This window comes from Boleophthalmus pectinirostris, unplaced genomic scaffold (assembly GCF_026225935.1).
Source record: "Boleophthalmus pectinirostris isolate CB_2022bp ecotype Guang Dong unplaced genomic scaffold, ASM2622593v1 HiC_scaffold_23, whole genome shotgun sequence".
In the NCBI taxonomy this organism is placed as follows: Eukaryota; Metazoa; Chordata; class Actinopteri; order Gobiiformes; family Gobiidae; genus Boleophthalmus; species Boleophthalmus pectinirostris.
In genome coordinates, this window is record NW_026571207.1 from 24807775 (window position 1) to 24831979 (window position 24205).

Genomic DNA, 24205 nt, shown 5'->3' on the forward strand with positions numbered 1-24205 from the left:
TTTCCATGGAGATGGGGCCGCGAACGGAGGACACATCCGAGTATCCTTCGCAGCCTTCAGTATCCAGCATGCACCGCGCGGCGGCAGTCAGATGTTCGAAAACACGGAGCAAAAAGCCGGTCCCGAGAGCGGAGAAAAACATGTGAGTAACACTTTTAACTTTAGGAAATCATTACTATCACAACTGTAAACGTAAAATACGACCATAAGTCCCACAAAACTGTCAAATAAGTTTGTTTTTAACTGCGTGAACCGCGGAGTTTTGAGCTAAAGTTTGCCTAGTAATGTGCAGCTAATGCGATGAAAAGTCCGCTCAAACTTTCATATTTGGACACATTTCCATCAAACACTCATCATGTTTTTACTGTTAGGGGAAAAGAAGCTCACAGAGTGATTTAAAGAAGCTACGAGGAGAAAACTCCACGTTTTCACGGACAGTGTAAACATGTAAACAGTTGGTCAGTGTAGCTCGGAGTTAAGATGAAACACACATTATTTCATACATTCAGCTGAAAAAAGACTCAGTCTGACTCTATCAAAGCTCATATTTACTTGTAAATCACATAATATATGCCTCCAACGTGTGCATTTCATTCAGGGAATACATTATCTGCTTTTAACAATCCGTGCATGTTTGTAAAAGTGAAGAGTATATAATATCCTGCCTGGACAGGTCAGATTTATGATGGACATGAGGCTCGTTTAACAGATTTGTGCAGACACTGGTGTAGATACGACCTGGTGTAGATACGACCTGACTGTGTCTGTTAGGTCTGTCACATCTAATGTTATAAACAATGAGAAATCTGTTTTACATGAATTTTTTTTCTCATCTGCAGCCTCCTGTATGAGGACACGGCACACTGCAGGGGCCACAGAACTGTTGGCTGACAAGATGCTTGTGATTCATAAAATGGGTCAAATGCAGATGACAAAGTAAAGCCAACACTGAGCTGGAGGTGCTGACCCAGACTCCTGCCAACGATTAGGTATGGGGCATGTTACATTGAAAATTGTACTAATAAGAGCTGCAAATGAATCATGCTCATGTTGAAATTATGATTTAAATTGTGAAAATATGCATTTCTCAAATGTGTGGGATTCCTCTATTCATTTAGCTGTTTCAGATATAAACTGCCTTTGAATCTGAATGTACATCAAAGTTTAAGTTCAACGTTAAAATAGTTTATTGTCAATTCTTCATACAAAAACATATAAAGAATCGAAATTGTTTTTCTCACTCCCTTGCGTATAAATAAATAATAATAAATGTAAATAGTGCGGAGGGAGTCCAGGTGTTCTTTGGGGCTGCATGCTCTTTGAAACTTACTTTCCTCTAATAGTTTTGTGTTCTTAATGTGTGTGTCATTACAGGTTTTCACTCTACAGGACAGAACTTTGAATCAATCAGACGCAACAACCATTCTGCTCTTCCTCCTCCAGAAGACGAGAGACACATCACACTGAGTGGTCCAAGTCCACTGTCCATGTCTCCACTGTCCATGTCTCCACTGTCCATGTCTCCAATGTCCATGTCTCCACTGTCCATGTCTCCACTGTCCATGTCTCCACTGTCCATGTCCAGAGTCTCTGAGGAGCAGGTCCAGAGTCTCATATGATCTGAACAAGTGTGTGAGACAGAAATGAAAACATCTGCTCATAAGTGTTTCTGAATGTTTTTCAGCCTGTACTGACATTTGATTTATGGCGAAATGTGCCATTTATTTGGTGTCTCTTTTGATAGTAACTAATTACATGTACTATAAGAATGTACTATTGTACTGCAGATAAGCTGTGGTATTCCACATGACCATATCTGGCAAAGATAATTTGTTCATTTTTGATTGTCACTTGCTTCAGCAAAAAGGGAACACAATGAGATTTACTGACATACAGCTGTTTGTACTAACTTGTTAATGCAGAGTGTGTGTAATGGGTTTAATATTTGACTTCATATTATGATAAAGTATTTCCAGAAGTTCCTTGGATTGTTTAATAAATCATCTTTTCTCAGGAGAGATGTCTTTCTTTCTTTACAAACTGACTGTATAAATGTAATCCCTGGTCAATATAAAAATCCTTAATAATGATAATATTTAGTAATGCATATCTCATCACAGTTTTTTTTTATTTTAAGATAATTTAGTCTATTTAAAATGTATCCCTTAAATATAGCCGTTTTGTTTTGCAAAAGTTAAACATACATTTTCGGTTTTGGCCATAAGATTTGGATGCGAATTATTAAAATAATTTGGTCACAAAATCCGACAGTTTGATGACCTGTGCGTCTTTTTACTGATCCGTGTGTGGAATCTGCGCGGAGCGTGTTAGCATTAGCATTAGCGCTAGCAGCGTCCCTCGGTTGCTAGGCGACAGGGGAGTGGCTCTGAGGTCTAGACCTGTCCCATTTCCGCAACGGCCTGGCGGTCCGCGGAGGCCAGTTCAAGGGCTGCAGCCTTCGCGGCCGACGAAGGACCCAGCCTTCACAGCCTTCGGAGGCTGCAGCCCTCGAATTGGGACACAGCCTTCGTGTCTACACTTCATACTCAAACTCTGTGCTGTGTGCAAAGCGCGCATGCTCAGTGCAAACAAAACTCCTACACCACCGAGCGAATGCTCCCTGCGCACACTCTGCCAATGAGAGCGCCACTGCCCCCTAATGTAGTGGAAGTGCAATTGCACTTTATTCTAAAGGCCCGTTCAGACCAAAGCGTCAAAGCGTCCACTTTCTATGTAAAGTCTATGTGGACGCGCGACTAGAGCGTCCTGCGTTTTTGCGGCGCGTTTTCGGCGTCAGCGCGGCGCGAATCTGGCGTCAGCGCAGCGCGTCTTCAGCGTTTTGGCGTCAGCGGCCAAGACGCGCGTCCAAGGCGTAAGCGTCAAGAAGTTGAAAATGCTGAACTTTTCGCGTCAGACGCGCCGCGTCAACCAATCAGGGACGAGTATCCAGAGACGCAGCGACGTTATTATCAGGAAGAAAGACCCGAGAACCAGAACGAGAACCACAAACATGAACGGAGAATAAATATATACGCCACAATCACCGAGCCGATCGCGAGGAATACACCAGGACCGGACCAGGACTAAACCAGGACTAGACCGAGACTAGACCGAGACTAGACCGAGACTAAACAAGGACTAGACCGGGACTAGACCGGGACTAGACCGTGATTAGACCAGGACTAGACCGGGACTAGACCGGGACCAGACCGGGACTAGACCGTGATTAGACCAGGACTAGACCGGGACTAGACCGGGACCAGACCGGGACTAGACCGGTATTAGACCAGGACTAGACCGGGACTGATCCAGTGTCATTAGCGGAGTATAAATATAAACTCGCCCCAGTCGTCGACCCGATCTCCTCCTTTGATGTTTTATGTCATAAAAACACTCTCTCAGTCTGGTCTGATATTGTTTCGGGAAAAGAGCGGGACCGGGCTCTTGTTTCCAGGGCAACGTACGTGCGTCAAGTATTTTTGTCCCGTTTGTCCACCGCGTCAAAGATGCGCGTCGGGGGCGTCTAAACTCAAATGCAAAGGCTCCAAATAGAGACGTCAAGGCGTTTTTTGACGCTTTGGTGTGAACGGCCCTTAAGACAGTAAAAAAAATCAAAATAAAAAAATAAAAAAGCATGCTCCCCGAGGTCAAACGCGCCCCCCTTGACGGAGCCTCGCGCCCCCCCAGGGGGGGCCCACTATTTGAGAAGCACTGGTTTACTGTAAGACACAGCTGCTGTCACATGGGGGCGACAAAGTGCAAGTTTTCTGACCCTACATACGGAGGCACTTGAGTTCAGAGAATGGATCTAATAATATAATGAGATCTCAGGACTAAGATATTTAACTTCGCAGAGGTCAAATATGTACTTGGAACAACACTTTTATATTTCTTTGGTTAAGTAAACAGTAAAAGGCAACAATAAAAACACATAAGCACAAATTTAAAACACAAATAGTGCTTATAATTTACTCAGTGTTGTACATTCAAATCCACTCAACTTCAGGTTCATTATTAGCTGTAAAATTAAGTCTCTAAAATAGATTATTTTTCAAAATGAAGTAATATGTTTTTGCAAATTAACAGTGTGCAGGAGTAGTGTGATAAAGAACACAGAGGATGGTAATAGCAGTTAATTTATTCCCACTTTTTGCTGTTATATTTTTTGTCTTAAAAGTTGTATATTGTTAATAACATCTCTGACATGTAAGTGCCATATGAACCGTCTCACATGCGGCATCCTGCTGAGTCCTGGTCAGAACTAAACATGGGAAGTCAATGTTTTATGGGAGTTTTATGCAGCCAAAACCTGAAACAGTCTTCCTGAACATGTGAGACAGGCTATACTTGGACTATGTTTAAAGGTGCACTATGCAACATTTTGGTTGGGAACCCATCTTCTATAAATGTCATTGCTCTGCTTCGAATGCTCCACACCATGACATTAAACAGATCTACCTTTCATGTATTCAAGTAGAAAGGTTTAATGCCATACTATGAAACATTTCAGGCCAAACAATAACATCTCCACTGAGAAAAACATTTGATAGACCCTCCACCAGAAAAGTTATACAATGCAATGCAGTTTAAATCCATGCTCAAAACGATTCTGTTTAGCTGTGCGGTTTTTATCCCGTACTTTCCTCTCTTCTCTTCTAATGCTAATTTTATGATGATTATTTATGTTTTGATGTTTGATATGTTTATTTTATATTGTGATTTTATTTCTTATTCTCTAAAGCATTTTGAATTGAATTGAATTGGTGCAACATTTACATTGCACTTCTCTGTCACCTTTGTATCTCAGTGAAAAGGTGGGGGGCAAAGAGGTCTGTTGTCCCAGACCCCAGGGTCTTAGGGGTCCAAAAGTGGAACCTCTGCCTTGTAATTTATATTATAGGGGAACCCATGTGAATCTTCTTGCCCTCGGGCCCCTAAATTTCTGGCCTGCATACATATAAACTTACCTTACCTTGCATGTTACACTAGTGTTAAAACGCAATCTGGATAAACAACAATTTGTGATGTGTTAGTGTCATCTCTATGACAACTCACAAAATGGTACCAGCCCACCTACTGGTCACGGTCTGTCCACATCCAAACCGTCCAAACCAGTAAAATGGCACATTAGGAGGTATATTTAAGATAGGATCCCATGAGAAAGTTAAAGTTACTTCAGCCACAACCTTTTACAACACATGCGAAGGATTGTGCAAACGAAGGCTTAATTAGTGTCCATCAGCAACAACTATATCTAATGTAAACAATATTTTGTTAGGAGCTGTTTGTACTTATCAGTGAGATTAGCATTCAACTACTACAACTTTTCTCAACTTTTATCCCCATATTGATTTACAACTGACAGATACAAGCTTCCACACCTCGTTTAATAACATTGTTTAGTTAGTTATAAATAATTACACAACACATCTTTTCTACTATGATTTATTGAACGTAATTAACATGGAAGCGTGAATGGCTCATAGGTGCTGGTATTGGAAGGAAATGGCATGCTCTTGGGTTTAGCAGGGCAGTTCTGAATGCACAAAAGAACTACCCTGGACCCAGACTCCGAAGAGGCCCCACAGACGCTCTGCTTTCAAACCCCTTCTTCATTTAACATGAGATTTCCTTATTCCAGAATCTACCCGCCATTACGTTACTACAACTACACAGTCTAATCTACTGCCTCCTTTGGGACAAGCTGTGTAGGTAAAGGATGATGGAAGTACGAATTTCAGACACTTCCACAGAGGGATGCCATCTCATCACGGGCTTTCCATCTCGGCTCACTAAAAACTTCTCAAAATTCCACTTGATGTCGTTCACTTTGAGTGGCTCCCAGAATAGTCTGCCAGATACTTTGCCAAAAGTGTCTCCAACCGGGGGACAAGCACTCTGCACAGATTAAAAAAAAACAATACCAGTGAATGATTTTTACATTTTTGTTATTTACAGGGAATGAATATTAAGTCTGTAGTAGAAGGTAATGAAATACAAAAGTAAAAGTACAATGCTTAAGTACAAATTTTAGGTAGCTATACTTTACTTAGGTACATTTTACAGTGGATCCTTTTTACTTTTACTCCACTACATTTTAGATCTGGACTGAAACGTAAAAAAAAAAAAACAACCCCACCTCTGAGCAAACCAAATACACAAAAGCGTCTAAAAAAATTAAGAAATCAATTGAATCACTTCTGCTAAATCTGGTAAATTCTTTTTCTTAAAAACATAAAACCAACTGCAGTTAAATAAATGTTAGGTATAGCTTTTTAATGTCATACTGTAGAACATTCTAGGCAGAGCAATGGCGTATCCATAAAAACGAGGAGGTGACGGACCCTCCACTGGAAAAGTTACACATTGCATCTTTAATGCACATGAAAAATTACTGACCTTAAGGAAAGTATAAACTGGCTGTTCATTTTGTCCATTTACATCCCCCTTCTCAAATAACCTGAAGTTTGGCACAAATCCATTGCCTGGTCTGACGTACCTAAAACACAAACAAAGAGTAGCCTATCAGTGACAGTGAAAGTTAAACAAAACTAACAAGTAAATATCAGTAGCACTTTACCTTAGATTCAACATTTAATATTTAATTACACTCAAAAAACAAAAACAAACATGGCTTGTGTTTAAAGGTCCCACAAAATTGCACAAAATTGTCTCGTGAACTTTAGATGTTAGCTGTTCTCATGTTATCTCTTCAAAAAAGGGTTGTGTTTTGTTTTATTCACACATATTTGAGTAATCCTTTATTATTAGTCTGTCTACATCTCCAAAGAATAAAATGCTGTGTTCCACCTTGTAATAGTCATGAAGCAGTAGTTACAGTATGGAGTTTAAAAACAAAAGTGGAGCACTTGTAATACCACGACATCACAAGGTGGAACAGAGTGTTTTTTGTTTGAGAGAAGAACTCAGTGTAAATATACAGGATTTGTGTGTTAAAGATAAGGGAATGAAACAAAACACAACTCCAAGTATGTTTGTGATGAGGAAACGGCATTTAAACAGATCAGACTATTACAGGGCCTTTTAAGCCTTCCAAACTTGAAGTAACTGGTATCGGACTTAATTAAATAAGGATTCTCTGTGACAAAGAGAAACTCAGGTATGTGACACTGCAAATACTTTTCCAGAGCTTAGGAGAGTTTTATGTTTCCGAAGATTAAATGTTATGGTTCATTTCTCATTCTACTGTTACATGAATGTGGATGTTGTTATTCAGTCAGTGATCATTTTAATTAAAAGTACTATAGTGAAATTGAATTTCACATTGCAACCTCAGTTAAAAATGTTTGACCCTCATTTCAAGCACATAAAATAATGCCATTTAATGGAAGCGTATTATGTTTGCACCCAAAGCCTGTTTGGGCTGCACCTGGGCCTGCCCTTGTTTTAACTTTTATGTGACAATGTGCACGTAACCTACACAGAACATAATATGCACACACTAGGAGATCCAAATAATATAAATGTGGATGTCTTAAAGACTGGTTATATTCTCCCATTACACCATGAAGTTATAGCAATATATGATAATAATAATTGTGCATTTAATGTTGTGTGTATCGTTAAGCCATCCAGCGGTAGCTGGGTTTACTGAACTATCCTTGATTTGTCACAGATCAAGATAGTCTACACGTATAGTGAAATGTTACTTGTTGGAAAATAAAACTCTGATTCACACAAAAGCTCATAGAAACAGAGAAATTTGGATGACAGATGCAAACTACTGGGGAATATTTCTAAGTTTTATGCACAAGGAGGACTGTGTTTTCATACCTCTTGTTTAGAATGTGATATCCCACAGTTATAACACAGGACATAAATCTTTATTCCAAACTTGAAATGTGTGTTGATGTTCGCTATCAAAATCATTATATGAAATTAATGCATGTTTCCACAATTAACTTATTACAAACACAGTTAACTTATTACAAAATGAATTCAAAAGTGTTGTGTATTTATTCTGCAAATACAGTTTGTTTTAAGTTGGTATTTCGATTGCCAGTAAAAAGTCAAAATTAAATGATCTCTCATAAAGGACTAACCGAAATTATGGAACCAATACCTGATCCAGCAAATTACCAGTATGGGTAAATTAACTCTTATGAACTTTAAGCCATGTTGGAAAGCCTTATCAAACATTTCCCAAAGTTGTGTTTTGTTTCATTCACAGTAATTCTGTATTAGTAGTCTGTCTATAATCTCCAAAGCTCAAACTGCTCTGTTCTACCTTGTGATGTCATGTAATGGTTTTGTTTGGAAATTTGGAAATTCTGAGGCTGGAATTACCCAAATTATTCTAATGAAGTATGTGGAGTTTAAAAACACATGACATCACAAGGCGGAAAAGAGTGTTTTCTGTTTGAGAGAAGAACTTAGCTTGAATGCGTAGGATTCATGGGTTAAACATGGGTGAATGAAACAAAATACAACTCCAGGTATGTTTTTGATGAGGAAATAACATTATAACATAGATCAGAAAATAGCATAATATGGGCTCTTTAAAATGCGAAACCACGTGAAATAGTTTTTCCTAGGCACTTTAATGCTATCTGCTTACTGTAACCCTGGCAGGATCTCGTGATTTTGGCCTGGCTCTTGTTTCCCAAACTGATTAGACGGGAAGCCAAGGATTGTGAGTCCATGTGGTTGAAGTTCTTCATGAAGTGCATTCAGTTCTGGGAAGAAAAACACAATTACATTAGTTAAATTGTGCAACAAAAACTCTAAAAAGGGTTTATAGTTTATGATCAATATTCTTATTTTTTGCAGCCAAGAGGAAAAGATGACATTATAGGTATAGTAGTATATTATGCAAACTTGACTCTTGTGAGCTTTTAGCCATGTTATAATTTTGTTACCTCATCAAAAACCTACCTGAAGTTGTGTTTTGTGTCGTTCACACAGTTGAAGTAACCCTTTATTTTTAGTCTCTCTACATTTTCAAAGCTCAAAATGCTGTGTTCCACCTTGTGATGTCATCAAATTATCCAATCTAAAAAAATGCATTTTTACACATGACTGTAAGCAGCTGTTTACTTACCCACATACTGGTAGGTGAATCCTCAGTATGTGGCCACATTGATGAAGAGGACAACCCTTCCTTTCAGGCTATCCAAACTGACAGTCTGGCTGCCATTCAGGGTCTTTGCCTGGTATTCGTAAATAGTGCCAGCCCTGAGTGAGTCACAGCGCTGTGGCACACACAATCCAGTCACTTTTCACTACTTGATAAAAGTCATAATTAAAGCTTTTGTGTGAATGAAAAATGCAAATAGACCATTTATTTTCAACATGAATTTTTTGCACAAAATACGTCATGAGTTTTAAAGGCAAATGTCATCGTAAGTCACTGCCTCTATAGTTAATATAGCTATATGCTCAAGAAAATCTTAGGTTAAGTGTGAACGTTTTAGAAACAGCAGATGGCTTTAGTGACCAAAATGTAAGGAAAAAATAGATATCTCTATTAATGTGACCTGAATTATTTGGCATATCCACCACCCCTACATGGACACCTACTGTAAAGATTTTTACAGTCTGATCAAAATAGCATGGGAGCATGATAAGATAGCATGTTAGTAACACATGTTCACACGTGGTTGTTGGCACATTCTAGTGTTGTGAGGCAGTTAAGTGAAGCTCACATCTGCCATGTTACAAATAAGCCCAGAGTAAACAGAGCAAAAGGTCACTGTAAAAAAAAGCATTAAGACACACTTTTGGTAAATAGGAACTGAATATTAACATTTGTCTTAGGTTTAAATGCAAATTAAAACGTTGTATTAAATTACCACAAAATCGCCTATTTGTACAGTAAAAAAGACAGGTGATGTCATCTAAAAAGAGTCCATGGATAGCAACAGGTGTCTATCTGAGCCTACCTGTGAGAGCGAACGTGTCGCGGCACAGGGCCGCAGCAGACCCAAGAGAACCAGTGGGATGACAGCCCACGGGATGCCGTCCATCGCGGACAGTGGGCTGGAAGCTTCTGTGAGACGGACGCCCTTGACGTGTCTCTTTAAAGACCCCAGGAGTGCGGCGTGGCCACGGATGGAGATGGGAAGGGCGCCCTCTGCCGCTCAGCTAACGTACCTACTCCTACATTTGAAATAAAATGCACACAAGGGAAAATGTTTAGTCTTATTTTCCACAGTCTGTTCCTTATTCACAATAGTAACTGATATGTAGCTTAGATCTATAGTCTATAAAAAAATAATAAAATAAAATACTACTACTGCTACTACTACTACTACTACTACTACTACTACTACTACTACTACTACTACTAATAATAATAATAATAGTAATAAAATACCACTATTTAAGCCTATCTGTTTATGTCTATGTAGTCATCGGTTGTAACAAATGTGTTGTCCATGTTCAATAGTCTATATGATTCATGCAGACCTATCTGCTGTAGAATATGATTTGTACTTTTTTAAAACTGCACGTAGACTACTATTTGAGATACTATTTGGACTATCAAAAACTGTTCTATCTTAAAGCAAGAGTATGTACGTACTGTACAGCCACTGAGTCCGGCAGAACACCAAACATGTTTTTACAAAGCAAATATTTTATTGCGCAGCCTAGGCTATTTCTTAAAAAAGTGAAACTTTTTATTGCATTTAGTCTACTTGAGTGTCCCTTAACAGTTTTATCTCACAAAAGGAGAGCTGCGTCACTCATCTTACAAACAGCATATACTCTACATGCAAGTTCACGATATTTTTGGGTGGAAAAAATAAAATAAATAATAATAATAATAATAATAATAATAATAATAATAATAATAATAATAATAATACTACTACTACTAATAATAATAATAATAATAATAATCATCATCATAATCATCATCATCATCATCATCATCATCATCATCATCATTAATAGACTATTATATAAATATTAACGGACCTTGTCAGATAGATTTTAATCTTACTTTCAAGGGGCTTCGGAGAGTAGGCAACTGACAGTGAGAGAGACCATTTTTGATCAAACAACTCTCATTTGTTCCTTTTACTTTACATTTTAATGTTGTCAAACTCCAAAGGGAGGAAGCAGAACACTTGCCTCGTCCATAATCTGGTCCATAGTCTCTGGTCTGGTCCATAGACTCTGGTCTGGTCCATAGACTATGGTCTGGTCTGTCAGACACGTAGAAGCGCATGCGCTGATGCAGATCGGGCAGCGGCGGAGCTTTGTAGCGCAGAGATGGCGTCCCTTCTGCAGCCAGACAGGGTGGTCTATCTGGTTCGCGGGGAAAAAAAGATCAGAGCTCCTTTATCCCTGCTTTATTTCTGTCGATACTGCAGTGAATTACGGTCTTTAGAATGTGTGTCTCACGAGGTGAGAGAAATTATTTACTTACATAATATAGGAAAACAAACCTGGTGCTAGCATTTATCAGTTAGCGGCTATGTTGGTTTGCTACTAGCTTTGACAGTTGGGCGGGATTAACTAGATTTTCTGACTCCTGATTGGATAAATCTTTACTCAGTCACGCAAACTCTGGATACTATTGGCTATTTGAACAAGCTAACTTCCGTAAATCCTCAATGATTAGCTTTTACACCCATTTTGGAAAGAGTCAACAAAAATGCTTTCAGAACATAATTAATGGCCTAATACCAATGTATTTTTCATGTGGCAAACATTAAGCATTTGAACAAACGTTTAGCGCCATGTTCATAATTTAGTTCATCTTGCTTTAGTCCTCTCATATTATTGTACCACACCCATAGCTTTGGATAGACTGCCTATTAGTTCTTGTTAGAAAATGTCATGAATGAAATATGACCTCTTCAACTTGCGGATGTAAAATTGATGTCTTTATTAATGTATCAAGCACAATTGTTGTGTCTGTTGTTTATTTTTCACTCCTCCATCTCTGCCATCTTAGGTGGACTCCCACTATTGCCCAAGCTGCTTGGAAAACATGCCATCAGCAGAGGCTAAGCTTAAAAAGAACAGGTGAATGACATATGTGCAATATTGTGTACATTTATAATTAAGAATCTACACTAAACTTAAGTGAATCTCTGCACTTAGGTGTGCTAATTGTTTTGACTGCCCTTGCTGTATGCACACCCTGTCCACTCGAGCCACAAACATCCCAGCTCCTTTGCCTGATGACCCAACTAAAACCACCATGAAGAAGGCCTATTATCTGGCCTGTGGATTCTGCCGCTGGACCTCCAGAGATGTGGGAATGGCTGATAAATCAGTTGGTTTGTGCGGGTTTTGTCAATGAAATTATATCAGAAAATATATTAAATGAGTAAAACCTTTTTTTTTTTTTTTGTCTTTGCAGCCAGTGGTGGTTGGCAAGAACCAGAAAACCCACACACTCAGCGAGTATGTTCTACCCTGTGGTCTTTCATGAGCTGCTCACATGATTAGATTAAATTTTTTGTTTTCAGTTATAAACATTTTGTTATACTGCACATAAAACTGAACAAAGAAAACTGGTTATGAAATATTGGTGTCCTGTTTTTTATTGTTATTGTGCATGTTCCATATACATATGTATTTCTATACAGTATATTTATTCATGTATGTAATAAATAAATTTCATACAATTATAGTAAATGTGTTGTTTTACACTTGCAGATCAACAAACTTATTGAATATTACCAACCACTAGCTCACCGAGAGAAGCAAGAGAGGGACCGAAAGAAGATGGCACGGAGAAGACAAGGGATGCCACTGGCTTTTTCGGTAAACCAGTTTTTAAAGAAAACATTCTGTTTATTTCTGTCTATAGTAATCTATTTTTCTAAGTAATCAGTAGGTAATTTTAAATATGTTGAGCATTTCTTATCTAACAGTTATCAGTGAATTGCATAAAACAATTTGTACGTTAACATTTTGCTTAAGTTTGGTTTGTTCTGGATGCAACAGTGAATACATTTTTCTCCCAGAGTCTCTCTGTCTTGACATTCTGTATCCATAAGAACGACCAAACAGTCCTTTGATGCATATGCCTGATTTCTAATGTGTGCAGTTTGCCATCATTGATGCATTTCTGTTGCTGTTGCATGAAGTGCTACTAATGTTTTCGTAATGGCTTGTTTCTTTTTTCTCTCCTTTTGCCTGTTAAATTTTATATGCTCCCAGCAACACACTATTCATGTGGTGGTGAGTTCCACGTTTTCTAAAAGTAGTCTGAATAAAACAGTAGTTGTTTTTCTGTTTAATCTCATAGTGACCTCACAGATCACATGAATGTCTCCTTGAGTAAATTAGTTTTTGAGCTGCTCACAATAGGAGCCTTTATGTTGGTCAGCAGCAGAGGAGAAACTCTACACTTATAGACACTGTTACAGATCAAGACACCTTTAACCCTAATTAAAACCAGAAAATGAAGTGTTCAGCAAACTCCTCTTCTTCTCTCATCCACAATGAGCTCCTATTTAATCTGTCTACACAAGTGAAACATAACATTTTGTCTTAAACACACTCTTTGTTTTTGATGGCATTTCTATTAAGTTGATGTAAGTCTATAGAGAATGGTCATACATTATGTCATGATTTTTTTAGCTTATTTCTAACTTATACAGGAAAAATATGGCCTGGGAACCAGACTGCAAAGGCAAAGACCTGGAGGACCTCTTTCAAGTCTAGCTGGCCTTTCGTGAGTGCTTTTTGTTTAATGTAAACTATGAACAGATTCAAATTCTTGATGACTCTATACATTTTGTGAGATCTGAGGGAGAGTTGATTGTCAGCAGAATTCTAGTATCTAGTATGTTGCTTTTGTAGTAGCGTGAAAAAAAGTGAAACTGACTAAAATGTTGGTTATTTGTGTATTTGTGTATTACTAACAGTCTGAAAGAGGGGGAGGACCAAAAAGAGATCACCATTGAACCTGCCCAGGCCCTTGATGAAGTGGAGCCTCTTCCTGAAGACTGTTATACTCGGCCTGTCAATCTCCCGGAGGGTGAGCTGGTACTCTGTTATGTGACTGCTGTATACTTCCCATTATGTATAATCATGTGTCTGTGCTGTTGGTTGTCATAGTGACCACTTTGAGACAGCGTCTGCTGCAGCCGGATTTCCAGCCTGCAAATGCCTCTCAGCTCCACCCTAGACACAAGCACCTGCTCATGAAGCGCTCTCTCCGCTGCAGGGTAAGTGCACCCCAGTTTTTACAGTCAGACATGGGGTGTCTCTTATTATTAGTAGTGCAGACTGACACCTTAAATTTTAATCTGATTATTTGTCCTTGATATATTTTAATCATAAAGAAGTTTACATGATTTTTTTTTTTTTGTCAGGACAGGCAGTAAGTCTCTAAACTGTTTTGTGATAAACAGATTCAAATTGCTGGTTCAACCATTTTATCAGCAGAAACGTGTAGGAAACACGGAGTCATGTATTTTTCTTTTTGTGTATTTATATATTTTTTATCTTTATTTAGATGCATTTTCACAGTATAATATAACTTAATCATACTGCTTCAATGAAACCAGCTATCAATGACATGTAAAGCATGTTATTTGTAAGGAATACAAATGCAGTGCATGTTGAAATGAACAGAATTTTATATTATATTTACATTAGACTTAAAATATGTGCTTATATGCTTGGCTTATGTTGCAGGAATTGAGCTCTGAAATCTGTTTTGATTGGCATATAAAGAGTTATTTACTTGAAAAGCCTAATTGTTCCTGTCTCTCGAATCCCTCTAGAAATGTGAGCACAACTTGAGCAAGCCAGAGTTCAACCCAACTTCTATCAAGTTTAAAATTCAGCTGGTGGCTGTGTAAGTATTCAAGGGACTCTGAAAGTCACACTTTGATAAATAAATCATTATAATTAATTATATTTTGCCTGAAGCCTCTACTACGTGTAATTGGATTAAGTTTGTAATGTGTAATACTAGTTGAGCCTTAGCACACACATATATTGTAGTAATTATTCATGCAGCTTAATAAATGAAAGCTTTTGTTTGCTTTTTATGCCTTAATAAATGCCTTCTAGGAATACTTTTAATACTAGCTTAAATTAAATGCAGCAAAAGTGAGTGTTTGTTTATTCATTTGATGTTTTCTTTTTATTTCAACCTTGCCTTCACAAAACACTTTTGTCTCAGACTGTCTGAGTGAATGAAAATGGATTTTGCCTTTGAATCTTGTTTGCAGGAGTTATATCCCTGAAGTGCGAATTATGTCCATTCCAAATCTCCGATACATGAAAGTAAGTCTGAATGAGAAATTTAAATTGTTATGAAGTTATTAACTTCCAAGACAAGAACCAATACAACTCCAAACTTAAATACGAAATAAAATGTAATAAATTATTTTTGTTTTTCTGTTTAGGAGAGTCAAGTGCTGCTAACATTGACCAACCCAGTGGAGAATGTCACCCATGTGACCTTGGCGTCTTGTGAAGAAGAAGATCCCGATGACATCAACAGCACAGCTAAGGTTTGTTTGCAATTTTCTCCACTTTGTAACCTCAACAGTGCCAGGAAAAAAAGGAAGAAAAACTAACTAAAAATGTCAAAATGCTTATCTTCTGTGATTTTAAGTTACTTTGATTTGTTTTCTAAACTATAACGGCATGTCCTAACAACAATATTTAAGAAACATTTTGCCAGATCTACTCTCACCTTTATTCTTCATATCTATTTATTTATTTAGCATACTAACAATGGCTGTGTTCAAATTCAAAAGTCTTTGACAAATTCTGCTTATTATTGAGAAATTAGTGGGAATTACAGAAATTATTGAACACAGTAACTGAATAATACAATGTGAACATGAAAACTTTAAAATAGAGTAGTAACATAATTTAATAGTTTGTAGTTGAATATCAAGAGGACTCTTTGCTTTAACTCTGCAAAAATGAATGGGAATAACTAATAATAATTCAAAATAATTTAACTTGATCGTCATCTGGACTATACACACTCTAAAACAAATGAAAACATTTTCTTATCTATATTACTCTTTATTCATGAATATTGTCTCTCTAGAAGCCTGTTTAACATGTATTTTCAAATATGTTAACGTACAGTAGAAATAATCATTTGAGTAGTAGACAAATCAAAAAATAATAGTGGACTATTATCAGAGTAGTTAGGTGCAGCCCTATTTACCACTAACAGGTTAGAAGATAGTACCTGGCTGGAGTATATTACCTACATGTCTGTACTCCCTGTGGGCTCCCTGACCTTTATAACTGCTCGCTTTCACATGTAAAGCCATTACCCTCAGTTTGTTAGTTGTCAAATCCACAGCTCTAACTGCTCCATCCCAGTGGATGGTCTGTCCCCTGTGTGTATGGCCGTTTGTCTTCTTGTGCCTTCAGTGATGACGCCATGTCCCAGGCAGGAGTGAAAAAGTGCCCCTGGCCAAAAGACAGCATCTTCATGACCCATTTCTATTCACATTATGGCCAAGTGGAGTGTGCAGGACTCTAGTGTTGTTATTCTGCTTGATCAGTTCAATTACCTGCAGGCCATTGTGAAGAACATGTAGGTCTGCTTGGATGAGTTTTATCAGTGTGTGTAAGTCACTGTCTGCAGTGATGTGGAGGTGGGAGAAATATCAAAGATGGACAATATCAAAATTGTTGTTTTAAAGACACTCAGTTATTTTGTTATCTATAATGAACACTTTTCTTAAAGGTGCATTATGTAGCTTTTCAAGAAATGGGTTTGCCACTTGCTTGTCTCCATGGAAATTGTGTTGTGTGGATTGGAATGTTCTGATGTTTGGCATTGAACTATTGAAAGCTGGCATTTTGCAACAATATTTACTGTATTGTATTACAGCGTATTTATTGCTCAAAATCCTTTGAAAAACATGCAGGCTTGATGCTCCGTTGCTTGGCCAGTTAGTCACATGCTTGCTTTTAGAGAGACAAATAAGTTTAATGCTTTACTATGTAACATTCCAGGCAAAGCAGTAACATCTCAACGGAGACAAGGCAGGTAGCAAACCCCACACTAGAAAAGTTGCACTGTGCACCTTCAAAAAAAAAGTAAAAAAAAAACAAACAAAACTTATAAGTTGAACATGTTTTCAACTTTAGTGGTCTATTTTACAGTCCAGCACATATTTGTGGGGGTTGACTGTCACAGTTATAATGTCTCGCCAATACCTGTAATGTAAAGACTGGACTGGTTTCAAAATGAAAAACAGAAATTGCAAGAACTGTCTGCTAATTTGTCATGAAGGTCAATGGCCACAGGCTTACTATAAATACTCGATTCTTATGTGTTCAAGGCATTCCTCATGAAAAACAACAGCCATCATTGCAGATGTTTTAGTGTGTGTCTTAAACCAGATAACACCTTTAAATGCAGGGTTCATCTGCACAGCTGCTTCTGTGGCTGCAGTGAGAAGAACATTCTTTCAGATTACATGGGGAATACTGTGCTCATTAGATCTTCAAAATGGCTGCCAGTGATATTAACCAAGTGTCAAAAAAAATTGCTTGTGTGGATCAGGGGATTTAAAGTGCTAAAAAAGAGTGCTAAAATGAATGTGTGATAATTAAATGATTTGCATTGTGACTATAGTTTAATTAAAAACAAGTCTTATAGGTGCAGCTAAGTGGCTTGATGCTGAAACTGTGAAAAGCATTTCTTTGCTAAAATTATAATGATGTGAACTGTGATCAGTCAGCTCCTTTCTCTAATCCTCTTTAGGTATTACTGTTAAATTGTCATGTAGATTCATGTTTGGACAGTTCTGTTTCCTTAAATTGTGCAAAAATGACAAGAAACAGCTGTGACATAAACTTGATAAACTCTAAATTAGCACTTCAACAATAACAGCCACAATATCCGTGTCAATAGAAATGAAATAATCCTGTGCCTGCCAGATGCTCACTGTCAAAACCATTAAAGCCCTTTGTACATTTCAGTTTTTGTTCAGCTTTGTTTTTAGTCCAGGTTTAATTTTCACAATAACTGTTTTCTGCATTTGCAATAGGCTCTGTGCACAATAGCACCTGGCAACCACACTGTTAGCACTACTACCTGTACTATTGTGTATCAATGTGTATCAATATTTAAAGATAAGGCAGTGAACAAGGAGCTGTGGGGGATGTCACTAACATGATAAAACACACTTCTGTGTTTAGAAAGGTAGAGATTTGTGTCTCAACGCTAATGCTATTTTAAGGCATAATAATTATTAAAGCAACACCAAAAACTTTTTTTTTTACCCATAAAAAATTTGGTAGTCTTGACTTGAATTAATTAGAATTTTAATAGACTGTTTTATGTTTTACGATTTTAATAAAATTGACTGTTAGCTTTGAAACACAGTGAGCTAGTTAGCATGCTGCTGTGCACAGAACCTATTGGTTCTTCTTATCCTACATTATTGAATAGTGAATTGGTTTAGTGTAGTCATTTCATTGGTATGCATACTAGACACTGTATGCTATAACCTCTTTATTATTAATTATTATAATTATTATTAATAATTAATATGTATTAATACTAGGCTGACCAGATGTCCCTATTTACCCAGGACAGTGCCAGTTTTGAGCCCTGTGCCCCCTGTCCCAGCAGATTTATACAAAACCAGTGATTTGTCCCAGTTTTATTCAAGAAATGTCCCAGTTGTCCCCATTTCTGACCAATTTGATCCCCACCAACAATAAAGGAGGGGGATATATTGTCATTTTTTTAAGCTAAATTATAGAAACCATGCTTGAAAATGTCCAAAGACAAAAAAAGTGCAACAACAGTTTCTCAGATTATGATTGACCCACAAGTGAGTTCTGTCCCCAAAGACGCTTTACAGAGCATTATTCAGCATTCATTCATACACTCTATACCTGGTGATGGTAAGCTACTATTGTAGCCACAGCTGCCCTGGGACACACTGACAGAGGCGCAGCTGCCATGCCACTCAGCGCCATCGGTCCCTCTGACCAACACACACACTTTCATACTAGGCAATGTGGGTGAAGTGTCTTGCCTAAGGACACAATGATTGTATTTAATTGACCTTGACTATGTAGCATGTTTTGGGTTGATGGGGGAAACCAGAGCACCCGGAGGAAACCCATCCAGACTCGGGGAGAAACATGCAAACTCCACACAGAAAGGCCCGGACGACCATGTGTGTCCCGGTTTTTAATTCTGAAAATCCTGAAAATCTGCTCACCCTAATTAATAATCTAGTTGAGACTAAGATTATGTATTACTACGCAGCAACATTCAGCATTACTACATATTGCAGATTGCTAACATCGTGTTGTCTCTAGCAGACTCTAAAGGTTGATTGAAAACCACTGCCTCTGTTGTTGTTGCTTCTTCAGGTCATGATGCCCAGCAAGGAGTTGGTTTTGGCCGGGAAGGATGCTGCTGCGGAGTATGATGAACTCGCTGAACCTCAAGACTTCCAGGATGACCCAGAGTACGCACAAAAACACGCACACATGAACAAACACACACACGTTTACACACAACATGGTTTTAATAGAGTCAGCTCACTCCTAACCCCATCTCCATCTCCTCCTCCAGTATTGTTGCCTTCAGGAAATCCAACAAGATTGGTTTCTTCATCAAAGTGATCCCTCAGAAGGAAGAGGACAGCGATGTCACTGTTTCATTTAAAATCCGGCACGACTTTCGTAACCTGGCGGCTCCCATCAGGCCGAGTGAGGAGGCAGGGGACGTCCAGGCAGAGGCCATTTGGCTAACCCATCATGTAGAGCTGAGACTGGGGCCACTGGCTCCATAAACAACAACAAATACTTCAACTCACTGTCAAAGTAGGATCTTATGAAACTAAATTAAAGTATTTCAGGAATATGTCATTCAGATAGGGCCTATAGAAAAAGAAGATTGCGTCATTGTATTGTTTTGCTACTCATCCAAATACTTTCTTCAGTTTTGACATAGCTCATTCCAGTCTCTAGTAACTATGTGCTAGTTTAAATGTAGTTTGCTTCTCCTTAAGCTACTCCCATGCTAGGGCTGTGTCAGAACTTTGAAGTTACTTTGATCAGTGACAAAATATATTCACTCCAAAAAAAATTTCGGTTTCAGATTCAACATATTAGCCGATATATCACTTATCCTGTGGCTTCTTGCAGTTGTTCAGTATTGATGTGGTTAAGATTGTATGATTTCTGTTGCAACACTATCTTATTCAGAGCATCCCGAAAATAAACATTTGAATGGCAAACACCATTTGTACTGAAAGTAATCTACCTATAAGCATCTGTATTCTAAAAGTCCCTTCTTTAAACACTGCAGACCAAAATTACGGGAGTCAAATTATAAATCTGGTTTTAAAGCCTTCTAAATTAGAGGTGTTCCACATACTTTGCACTTCCATTGTTATTGCTCTCGCCACTAGTACTGTATAAAAGGGCATGTAACTGGTAAATCTCGCTTCTATTTTATTCCTGTGCAAACTTTTTTGATTATTCATTTAGACTTTTATTTGTCTTTAAGCAACCATGAGTATTAGGGCAGAAATGAGGTAAAAAGCTACATGCGCCTCTCATAGACCTGTAATCCAGTTTTCTTGGCAGCCTTTGTTCATCCAAAATTTAATATGTGCTCTTTTGGTTTCTTATACTGCTCTGCTGGCTTGTATCGTCTGCACTGTAAAAATCTACTAAACATGCCCGCATTATTCTGTTCTGGTTAATAAATTAATATTACAAATGACTTTGACTGTGAGCTACACAACTGTTTCCCACTTAATAGTATTAATAGTAAGTAATAGCAATAGTATTACTTGGTATTGGATAACACTTTCACCATACTAATTAGTTCATGTTGGTGTATACAAATTTAATTATGCATTTATCGTATGACAATTAATATATATGAGAAAGGTAAGTGAATTCACACTAATCATGCTTTGAGATTTAAAAACGCCTCTTGTATTTTTGCAGTTTTAGGTTTCACCACTGGATGGGGCTACAAGGCAGGCTTTATTTTGACAGGCTTTGTAACCCGTTAGGCACAGGGGAACCTAGGGACACGTGTTTGCTAATGTAAAACCAGTCAGTCTGAGAAAAGGAAAACAATGCATTTTAAATGTATGTATATATAGTTTCCTTGTGATCCTGTTTTATAGACCTTCTGAAGAAGTGAAGTGGAATGCAGATGTAGGTCTTGTCTGACATGGGCTCAATCACAAGGGACATTTTTCCTCTAAAGATCAGAGTCTTGCTGCAGTTCTTCTGGAGGTACTGGCCATACTCATTCCGTGTGTGTAATACAGCCATGTTTTTCTTTTACCTTGCACAGGTCTAAACAGCTGGAGGAGTGGACTATAGACCCATAAATCACATTGAAGATGAGGTAATAAAATGCACATGGATCAGCCTGTGCCAGAGAGTGTGTCCTCCTGCCTCCTCTTCAGTGATGATGATAGCTGTGGCATTTTCAAAGCACACTAGAGCTGTTTGCTGCATGCACTTGTTGGGGCTTAGCCAACCAACTGGGATTTCACACTGATGGATGTGAGACCTGCTGGAGGAGACATGCTATTTATGGTTTAAATGTGGTGTGATAACTTTTCAAAGCAATTACATATATTACATGTGGCCATATCCGTCATCTCAAAAGCTAAGCAGGGCCAGGTCTGGTTAGTACTTGCACGGGAGTCCATTGGGAATACCAGGTGCCACACCCCCGCCAAGGCACTGTAAATTATCTCTGAGCGTCCGAACAAATTATATACAGTTAAATTCATCAAAAGCATCTTTATTAGTTCAACAGGTACATGTTTCATGGTCGTGGAGTGTCTCATTTAGTTCATAAACAGACCTCAAAAACTTTTCGCTGTACAAAAATGTTGCAGTTCATTGGGTTAACCTGATAATCCTAGATTTAAAAATAGATTTAGAAATAGGACTCATCAGGTGGCTGTTCACTTCGAGCATAACATGAGCTTTAATATCTCTTGTGGTCTTTTTCATTTGTATCCACAGTGTTTCTTTCTTCTTTACTATTTTTTAAAGATCTTTATTTTTAGAGGCAGATCCAGGCAGCTGTGACCAGATGAAAAATTCCTGACTCAATTACAGGTTTGACTTTTCCAACATTACATCATTGGATAAATCACCAGCCACCGCTCACACAGGAGAAGTACGACACACAAGGAGAAAGGAAAGAAAGTTACACTTAACCTGTAAATTATGTTAAGTGAATAAAATGATAATATATTGGGAGGGTTTCAAGTCTAGATAATGAATTACCAAAAGGCTCAAATTAAGTGTACATAAAGTGTGTGTTTTTTTATAGACTAGGATCTACAGACCTCTAGCAAGAAATAAACAGTTAATTGGCATAATTTTAGCCAGATGCCCCCATTGATTCATTTGTTCATTTGATCAGGGCACTGCATGTTATTGAACCTGTCACTGGCTATTTCCATTTGTTTTCCTCTCACAACTGCTCTCTTATTCATACTCCAATGAACTTCACTGGATGTAAGGAGGTAAGGTTGGTGAAGTGTTTTGCTCAAGAACACATCTACTATATACACACTGATCCACTGCCTCCCTACTACTGCACCTGGTATTCTCAATGGCCTCCCACCCTGTACCAATCCTGCTTCTGAGAGATTAGGCATTTTCAACGTAATATAGCCTTTTTACTATGGATGTATACAGTAAACGTCTCATTTTTCCTCACAAATGGTTCGTGACCCATTTTGGCAGAATTAACTGGACCAAGAACAGTTTTGGAAAATCTCTGTGAAAATAGTGGAGACTTATTTAGTTTCTTGCTAGGGCTTTAATACAGCTATATGGTTTCAACTCCCCTCTGTGTGTCAAGTAGATGGATAGATGCATACTTTCAATAGTTCTCAGATCCAGTGCAGACTTTGTCCACTATTATGTGTCTGTTTCATTGTAGTTGGAGGAGAAAAGACCAAAAGTTTTCCACTTTTGTGATTGTAGTCGGCTCTGGGTGAGGTGAGTGATTAATGGCTTCTTTCAGTTGGTGCTCACCGAACCATCATCGGGTTAATTAGAGGTAAGTGATGGTGTCTGCCCACAAGAATAACTGCAGCCACCCGGCCAGGGATGCCAGATACTGTATGTGAAACTGGAGCTGTTCAGTTAGTAAGAATTCAACACAAGACAATGGATTTGAGATCAAATAGTATATTAATACATTTCTATTCTTGTACTTTAATTGCACCATTATTAGGAGCCCAGTGTCTGCGTACACTGGTGTTTGAATGTGTGTTTGAATGGGTGAGTGGTTCCTTGACATAGAGAACTTTGATGTTAACATTTAATATTTTACCCTCTAACCTGAAGGCTGTATTTGGTGTAAAAAGGAATAGACTTCTAACAATTGATATCCTTTTCCAGTACACAATTAGGTGGAAGATCTTGTAATTTTGCTTTGGAATGTTTCACAATTAAACTTACAGCAACTGCATGTTTTAAGGGGCCCATTTTACACTATTTTCTGATCTGTTATAATGTTTCCTCATCAGAAACATACATATAGTTGTGTTTTGTTTCATTCATGTTTTAACACACAAATCCTACATAGGCTGAGTTCTTCTCTCTAACAGAAAACATTCTGTTTCACCTTGTGATGTCATGGTAATACAGGAAACACGCCGCTGTGTTTTTAAATTCCATGCACCTTCACAAGGATCATTTGGATATTTTGAGCCCTAATTTTGCCCTTATCTACTAAATTAAAGGTGAAAGCTAGCTGTACACTTGAAAACTACCACAACAGGAAATGTAGGCTAATAATGGAGATTGACTCAAATCAATCAATCAAACTTTATTTATAGAGTGCTTTTCATACAAAAATGCAACACAAAGCAAACATGTGTGAATTAAACAAAACAGAAGTCCAAGTATATTTTTGAGGAGGTAACAGCATTAAAACATGTCTTAAAGCTCACAAGAGTACATACTGTGTAACATAGGACTTTTAAGGTACTGAAGCAATTAAAACACCTGTCATACTGTGGAACATTCCAGGCAAAGTTATGAATTGGATCTTTTAAAATCAAAAGAAAAAATGCGTATAATTATCTGCTCTCTAAGTTAGTCAAAGATGAAAATCGAGACACAAGCTACACAAATAGGCAACCATTCAATTTCACATGGGATTTTGTTGAGTTAAATTGTAAGCAACTCTACTCCACCTCTGTATGATTTATTTGCCATTTTCCTCACTCAGCCCCCATTCCCTCTCAACTTTCGC

At 38.0% G+C, this 24205-nt stretch overlaps 2 protein-coding genes and 1 long non-coding RNA gene across 4 annotated transcripts; 2 read left to right on the top strand and 1 right to left on the bottom strand.

The window, feature by feature from the left end:
- Positions 1–7: 7 nt before the first annotated feature.
- LOC129410700 (uncharacterized) lies at positions 8–2016 on the top strand. 2 transcript variants are annotated; one of them, XR_008632999.1, is made up of 4 exons: positions 8–142; positions 840–989; positions 1375–1564; positions 1602–2016. It is a non-coding gene; the product is annotated as an uncharacterized LOC129410700 (long non-coding RNA). The 2 variants fall into 2 exon arrangements; XR_008632998.1 differs by having other exon boundaries at positions 1375–2016.
- A 3413-nt stretch (positions 2017–5429) lies between these two features.
- On the bottom strand, positions 5430–10093 carry gpx3 (glutathione peroxidase 3). The gene is made up of 5 exons (XM_020927213.2): positions 9903–10093; positions 9062–9212; positions 8579–8696; positions 6400–6499; positions 5430–5898 (listed from the first exon to the last, which is right to left on the bottom strand). Exons 1-5 carry the CDS (start codon positions 9984–9986, stop codon positions 5683–5685), a joined length of 669 nt encoding a protein of 222 aa, XP_020782872.2. The 5' UTR covers positions 9987–10093; the 3' UTR covers positions 5430–5682.
- Positions 10094–11201: 1108 nt separating this feature from the next.
- dctn4 (dynactin 4) lies at positions 11202–20677 on the top strand. The gene is made up of 13 exons (XM_020927195.2): positions 11202–11373; positions 11927–11997; positions 12076–12254; positions 12338–12381; positions 12637–12744; positions 13587–13660; positions 13854–13966; positions 14047–14156; positions 14718–14791; positions 15171–15225; positions 15348–15455; positions 19315–19412; positions 19520–20677. Exons 1-13 carry the CDS (start codon positions 11239–11241, stop codon positions 19737–19739), a joined length of 1389 nt encoding a protein of 462 aa, XP_020782854.1. The 5' UTR covers positions 11202–11238; the 3' UTR covers positions 19740–20677.
- The last annotated feature ends 3528 nt before the right edge of the window (positions 20678–24205 follow it).